At 36.9% G+C, this 7,178-nt stretch overlaps 1 protein-coding gene across 2 annotated transcripts in view; it reads left to right on the plus strand.

Annotated features, from left to right (window-relative positions):
• Positions 1-5,401, plus strand: part of dsc2l (desmocollin 2 like) — a 13,527-nt gene extending 8,126 nt beyond the window's left edge. For both annotated transcript variants that reach the window (XM_016444673.1, XM_016444674.1), the window contains exons 11-16: positions 1,396-1,538; positions 2,486-2,707; positions 2,869-3,105; positions 3,837-3,952; positions 4,048-4,332; positions 4,930-5,401. In XM_016444673.1, the coding sequence (XP_016300159.1) occupies positions 1,396-1,538; positions 2,486-2,707; positions 2,869-3,105; positions 3,837-3,952; positions 4,048-4,332; positions 4,930-5,142 (1,216 nt within the window). In that variant the 3' untranslated portion in view covers positions 5,143-5,401. The remainder of the gene's footprint in view (positions 1-1,395; positions 1,539-2,485; positions 2,708-2,868; positions 3,106-3,836; positions 3,953-4,047; positions 4,333-4,929) is intronic.
• The last annotated feature ends 1,777 nt before the right edge of the window (positions 5,402-7,178 follow it).

Here is a 7,178-nt window from a genome sequence, read left to right on the forward strand (position 1 = left end):
TTTTAAATAGATGATCAACACTCAACTTTATAAAAAAAAATTTAAAAAAATGCAAACATGTAAATTGCACATAATGCAGTTTTTAAATTAATTTATAAATAATAACATTTCTAAGCTATTTGTTAAAATATATTCAATTACACAATGGCTGTCGTGGCATGTTTCATAACAGATTAATTTAAACATACTGTACATTAAGTAATTAAGACTAACAGGTTTAGTAAAATATAATGAGTATATGGTGTAATATTTCGCAAAATGCGCCTCTCTAGACTTAATTTCTCTAGTGAACTAACGAGCTGTGGACACTGATGACTTGCTGAGGTAAATTAAATGCTACGTGACATTTTATTTCCACGCTGTATTGTTGATGTCTTTCCGCGGTTGAAACACTGATTGAGCAATTACATGAGGCATGAGATGTTCAGTCATGTTTATTCGCGTTAAAACTAGTAGTACAGAGGAAGGAATGATCGCGTTCACTCGCGCTCCGCTCTGCACAAATCTGCGGGGCGTCACGGCTCAGACACGGGAACCGGAGCTGATCGCGGCCGCTCTAGTCAGTGCTTGTATTGGGATTATACCAGCACGTTTCTGAACCGTCCCAGAAGCGGCTCTCTAAGGCGTTTATACAGCGATCTGTCATGCCACATAAAAGACGGTCAAAACGCCATTTATTATTTGAATTTCCTGAGAAGAAGAAAAAAAAAGAAAAAAAAAAAACTATTCGTGCGGTACACATGCGTACCGAACCGAAAGAACCGTACCGAAACGGTTCGGTATGAATACGTGTACCGTTACACCCCTAATATACGTAGTAAGGTTTCACAGAATAAAACAAAGCAAATAAAGTGTAATGATATGAATAAAAACAGTATTTTTCCACCAAACAATGTAGTTCCTCAGCAACAGTTGTAATAATTTACAAAAAAAAAAGTTGTGGTTCCAAGGAAGTGGTTGCCAGGCAACACACAGAAGTAAACAAAGGTGTATGTTTGTAGTGTAATTTACAACAGCTTAGTTTGAAAGCGGCTCAACCAATCAGAATCAAGGACTGGAACTATCCGTTTTATAATAAAGAATTCCATTTAAAGCACCGCCATTGGTCTTCTGTTCTGTTGTGCTCTGACTAGCTGTTTTTGAAGATTTTGACTCATGCAAATGCTTCCAAAGAAATGAATAAAAAAAAAAAACATTTTAATTATACAGGGCTTTAAGATTGATTACTTGAGGGTTTCCTGTAACTTCTCTAGACTTTTTTATTTTTCGTTTAAAGCATCTAGTGTCTCTATATATGACATCAGAGTGTATTATGGTAATGTAATAGTAAATGATAAAACTTTATACCATATTTTGAATGCACTTTCTCACTTTTCTATTCCATTCATGTGTAAGGTACTATAAGATGACTGACCCTGGCAACTGGATCACTGTGGTGGAGAACACTGGAGAACTGAAAACAGCCAATACTATAGACCGAGAATCACCGTTGGTCCACAAGGATATGTACAACATAACCATCAGAGCTGTGGATGAGAGTGAGTCTGGACTTTATGTCACACACTTGACAACATTATTAGATTAAATTTAAGATATTAGCTTAATAATCTGTGGACATTCAGCACAACACACACCTATGCCCCACTAAAATGTTGGTGTATTTCTGAGTACACACTGTACTCTATTGTTCTATGAATAGGTGTGTGTGTGTGTTTTCTCTGGCTGTTAATGAAAGACCATTTGGTTGGGTGTGGCTGGGTAGAAATAGCTTCAGGCCTCTGAGAAGATTTCGTCAGTATTTTGTGGTGTAATATAACATGTCTTTCTGATGATTATCAACATGTCCTACCTGACACTACATGTTCTAAACACTAGTTGAATGGCATTCCAGGAAGAACTGAGTACATTCGCCCCTCTTGAACTCTTATGTGCCTTTTACATTTGATTTTTATCTTTGGACGTCATCAGGTTGCTATGCTGTTAATGGGTGTTTTTGCTGCTTGCTGGCCTAATTTTATCAGCAGACTGTGTAATTGGTCATAGCTTTTGAGAAACTTTTCACAAATCATATGCATGTATGTTTCAAAAAAAGGGGGATTTTGAGACAAAGAAATAATGTCACAATGTGACATACTGTAAAAAGTTGTGAGATATATAAAGTTGCAATTATTAGAAAACAAAGCTGTCACAATTATGAGAAAAAGGGCTGCAATTGTGAGATATAGTTGCAACTGTTAGATATTTAGTCACAACTGCAAGATATAAAGTTGTAATTATGACATAAAGTCACAGTTATGAGAAAGTTGCAGTTGTGAGATGTGAAGTCATATTTGTAAGAAATTCGCTGTTGCGATAAATTTGTCACGATTATGAGAAATAAGGTCACAGTTGTGAGAAATAAAGTTGTGCAATGTCATCCAGTTGTATTCTGGCAATTTTGTTCTCTACAGTCACATGAAATTCACTGGAATCTCTCTTTCCTCAGGTAAGAAGACAGGAAAGGGTATGGTTATAATCCAGATCGAAGACGTGAATGATAACATGCCTGTGATTCCGGGTACTGACCTGATCATGTGTAGTAAGGATGATACGCTGAGCTCAGTTCTGGTTGAAGCTGTGGACATGGACCAGCGACCTTACTCTACTCCCTTCATTTTCGAACTTGGAGCAGATCAAGATGGGAAGTGGAAACTGAAGGATACTACAGGTAAGGATAGAGGGTAGTGATGTTTCTTAGGGCTGGGGGTTTATCAACAGTTTTTATGGTAAAATTTGTCAATATAGCAATAACAAACAAAGGCTGATAATCTGAAATCAGAAGAGTTGCAGTATGATCACAGACATCATGTCTTTCCTCCTCTGATGCAGAATCATCTGTGGTGCTGGAACAGGCAGTGGCCATGCCTACCGGTCTCTACAGCGTCCCTCTCTTGGTGAAGGATCTGCAGGGATTCGGGAAAGAACAGACCGTGAATGTGCGAGTGTGCACCTGTGAGAGGGAGGAAAATGGGGTGGGAATATGTGGAGCTCGGAGTGCCTCTTCCTCTTTGGGCAGTTTGGGAATCCTTGCCTTAGTTCTTTCTGGCCTGCTGCTGCTGCTCTTAAGTGAGTGCCCCCTTCTGGCTATGAGCACCATTTATTTACAGATTTGCAATTTAAAGTAATTGTTTTATATTTTAATATTTAAAAAAAAAAAAAATTATTCCTGTGATGTAAAGCAGAATTTTCAGCATCATTACTCCTTCAGTGTCACATGATCCTTCAGAAATCATTCTAATATGCTGATTTGGTGCTCAAGAAAAATGTCTGATTATTACCAAAGTTGAAGAGTTGTGCTGCTTAATGGAAACAGGGATACATTTTTTAAGGATTATTTGAGGAATAGAAAGTTCAAAAGAGCAGCATTAAATATAATTTTTGCAGCAACTTTAGATCAATTTAATGCATCCTTGCTGAATAAAAGTATTAATTTAAAAAAGTATAAATATATATATAAAAAACAGAAAGCTTACTGTCCTTAATCTATATATACAAGTCCAAGGGTCTGAGACTACTAGTGAAAATGCTTCTTTTTAGTATTTTTTCCATTTTTTTATTTTACAGATTATATATATCAGCATAAATCAACAAAAACAAAAAGTTGGATTGAAATTTTAACATGAATTCCAGATTTTCTGGGTATTCAGTCTTAAATTGTTTTTTTTTTCTTTCAAAACATGTCAAAGTTGATTTAAATGGTTGGTTTAAATAGGTTTAAATAGATTTTTCATTGTACACCTGAAAATGATTCTCAGAAACACAAGTAAATTTGCCTTCTGTTTTTCTTGCCGTTTCAGGTCTGTTGCTCATCTTCATATGCAGTACTAAGAGAGACAAGCTGTACATTAGTGATGACACAGGAACAGGAGGAATGCTGCTGAAATCCAACACTGAGGCTCCTGGTGAAGAAGTGGTAAGAAAAACACCTCCTTTTAAATGGTTAAATTAAGCAGAGAAACCGCTGGAAGAGTTTGACCATATTTGGTTGGAATGTCTCTCTCTTTTTAGAAAGATGGAGCTTTGATGATGATTCCTGGGGCAGAGGTAGTGGACGGGTCTCTACAGAGCGGCCTCATGGAAAGTAAGAACGTGACTTCAGCTTCAGGACGCTACGGGCAGCAGTTTTTCCAGGGAGGAGGCGTGTACAACACCACCACTCAGGAGTTTGGGACAGAAAAGTTCTACTCATCCGGGCGCTATGATAACAACATTTATGGCAACAACACGTTACAGAAATTATCAAATACGAGTGCTCTGGACACATGGAAAACCAATGGGCGCTACTTGGACAGAGTGAGCTGAATTAACATTTTTAACTGAATTAATTACATGATATTCTGATTAATTAAAGGGGTAAGTCACCCAAAAATGAAAATTCTGTCTTCCAAAATGTACTCACCCTAGTGTCATTCCAAAGCTGTATGGCCTTCTTTCTTCTATGGAACACAAAAGAAGATATTTTGAATAATGTTGGTAAAAAACAAAAAAACAGTATTTTTCAAAAAATACTATATATGTCAGTGGGAGCTGAACTGTATTTCTTCAAAATATCTTCTTTTGTGATCAGCAAAAATTCATACAGGTTTGGAACAACATAAGGGTGAGTAAATGATGACAGACTTCATTGGACTATCCCTTTAATTGAATTAACAATATTATATGGATAGATTTGCACCCATAACCATAAGCAGCATATATTTTGCAAAAAATTAAAAATAGTAATTATAGTATTCTCAATAATTTGCAATACCCCTGTAAATTATAATCTGACTAGCAAAGTTGTTACATTTATTCACCCAGGAAATTCATATTTCACACTCTCTCCGCTTTTCATTCATGCTCCACTGAAGTTATTATGTAACCTAACTTGCAACCCTTATTTTGTGACAGAAACTGGCTTACTTCGGAGATGAGGAGGAGGGGCGGTATGCGGATGACCTGCTGAAGACTTATGGGCATGAGGGGATGGGATCACCTGCAGGATCTGTAGGATGTTGTAGCATCTTGGGTGAACAGGAATCATTGGACTTTTTGAACACTCTCGGCCCCAAATTCAAACCACTGGCTGATGTGTGCTACACGACGAATCGAACCGGAAACTAAATCGAGATGTGACTGAGATGAGAGAGTGCTGTATGCTGTTGGCCAGGCGCCTTCAAAGCACACTGCAGAAAATCATGTTCCTGATCAGTATTTTTGCCTTGTTTTCCAGTAAAAATATCGAAACATCTGTAAAACAAGATGAATTTATTTGAGAAGCAAAACAATGTAAGACCTTTTTCTTTTGACTCAACTGCAAACATTTTTGTTGTTTGTTGTTGTTGTATTAGAGCATGTCTCTTTAAATGCAAATTAGCTGCTGCTCCCCGCCCCCTTTTCCAGAATAGAGCTGCGCCATTACAGCTTGTACCTGCTAAAAAACTTATGTTTTGGTTCTGATTATCATGTTTATTGCTCTGAAATCATGCGTTTTAAACCATATTAGTTTAAACTTCTGATATATGGTTTTCTGAGTGCACACGTACAGAAAGCGGCTGTCACAGCATGTGAGCACTAAACTAAGTTCTCATTCACTCACACGTTTACGTTAAAAACACACATAAGTTACAAAAACAGTCGGTTATGAATGTGAAGGTAAACAGCTGGGAAATAAATCGCATGTTTATTTTAGATCTGTGTGTCAGGAGAATTCAGTAAATTAATCAATAAATCCACTGCTCTCTTGTCTCCTCTGAGGCTGGCAATCTAAAATAGTGTTTTGTGCTCGTCTGTGCAGCCAAAGACAGAACAGTTAGCATGCTTTGCTCAAACTTTCGCCATGGCATTAGAGCTGGTACACCGTTGTAGCTTGCGAAATCAAAATGACGGCACCGTGGGTGGAAATTTACAGAGTAAGGGGCGGTAATATTATAATGAGATCCCTTTGCAACGTCACTAGGGGAGAGATCAGACGTGCTCGTTTTTTCAGACGCTTGCAGAAAATGGCTTACCAAAACAAAGTTACTGGGTTAATCTTTTTCACATCTCCTTGGTTGGTAGATGCACCAGGGACCTGATTATAGCACTTAAAACCTGGAAAAGTCAGATTTTCATGATATGTCACCTTTTAAGTAAATTTATCTCGTTTTGAGAGTTTAGTTATTTTTACTGGAAAACAAGACAAAAAATACTGATTTAGAAAACTATTTTTGCAGTACATGCGTTTCTGCTGGATTAATCAGGTGGTGTGTGTCTTTTAACTTTTGTAAGTTTTTAAGTGTGTGAATGATGCAAATAAGCTTTTCAGTAATTGTTTACTACCTTTTGCTCTGCTTTGCAAACCTCTTCCTCACAGAGCTGAGGAGGAATAGTTTCAATATTACAAAAGAGACGTTATTCTCTCCCCGATTGATTGCGATTCTCAGCCGTGTGAAGTATTAACTGAGTCTATATTTACAAGACCATGATGAAGTGTGTTCTATAGAAAACTATTTTTGCAGTACATGCGTTTCTGCTGGATTAATCAAGTGGTGTGTGTCTTTTAACTTTTGTAAGTTGTTAAGTGTGTGAATGATGCAAATAAGCTTTTCAGTAATTGTTTACTACCTTTTGCTCTGCTTTACAAACCTCTTCCTCACAGAGCTGAGGAGGAATAGTTTCAATATTACAAAAGAGACGTTATTCTCTCCCCGATTGATTGCGATTCTCAGCCGTGTGAAGTATTAACTGAGTCTATATTTACAAGACCATGATGAAGTGTGTTCATAAACTTTTTTTTGGGCAACGTGTGGAATTCAAAGTGCTCTTCAGCTCCAAAAGCACTTAGACCCAACATCAACTCTGGACACTGAACTCATCTTTAGGCCATGATGTATTACTGGAGTTTTTGTGTTATTTTCTTACAACATTAAACAGTATAGTTGCTAAGGGATTTTTAATTTCAATGAAAATAAACCAAATATTTTGTATGTAAGTCACTTTATACTTTAAATGAAGATATAGGTGAAAGGTGAAAGAACAGGTACATTTGGGGAAAACTACTTAGAAGTACATTTTTTTTAGCTCTATGATATTTCAGTTTTGTTCTGACAGCACATTTTACGATTTGTTGTATTTGTGGTAAATATCACCAACATAGATATTTAGAGGGTTGTTCTGAT

This window comes from Sinocyclocheilus anshuiensis, unplaced genomic scaffold, assembly GCF_001515605.1.
Source record: "Sinocyclocheilus anshuiensis isolate Anshui unplaced genomic scaffold, SAMN03320099.WGS_v1.1 scaffold3172, whole genome shotgun sequence".
In the NCBI taxonomy this organism is placed as follows: Eukaryota; Metazoa; Chordata; class Actinopteri; order Cypriniformes; family Cyprinidae; genus Sinocyclocheilus; species Sinocyclocheilus anshuiensis.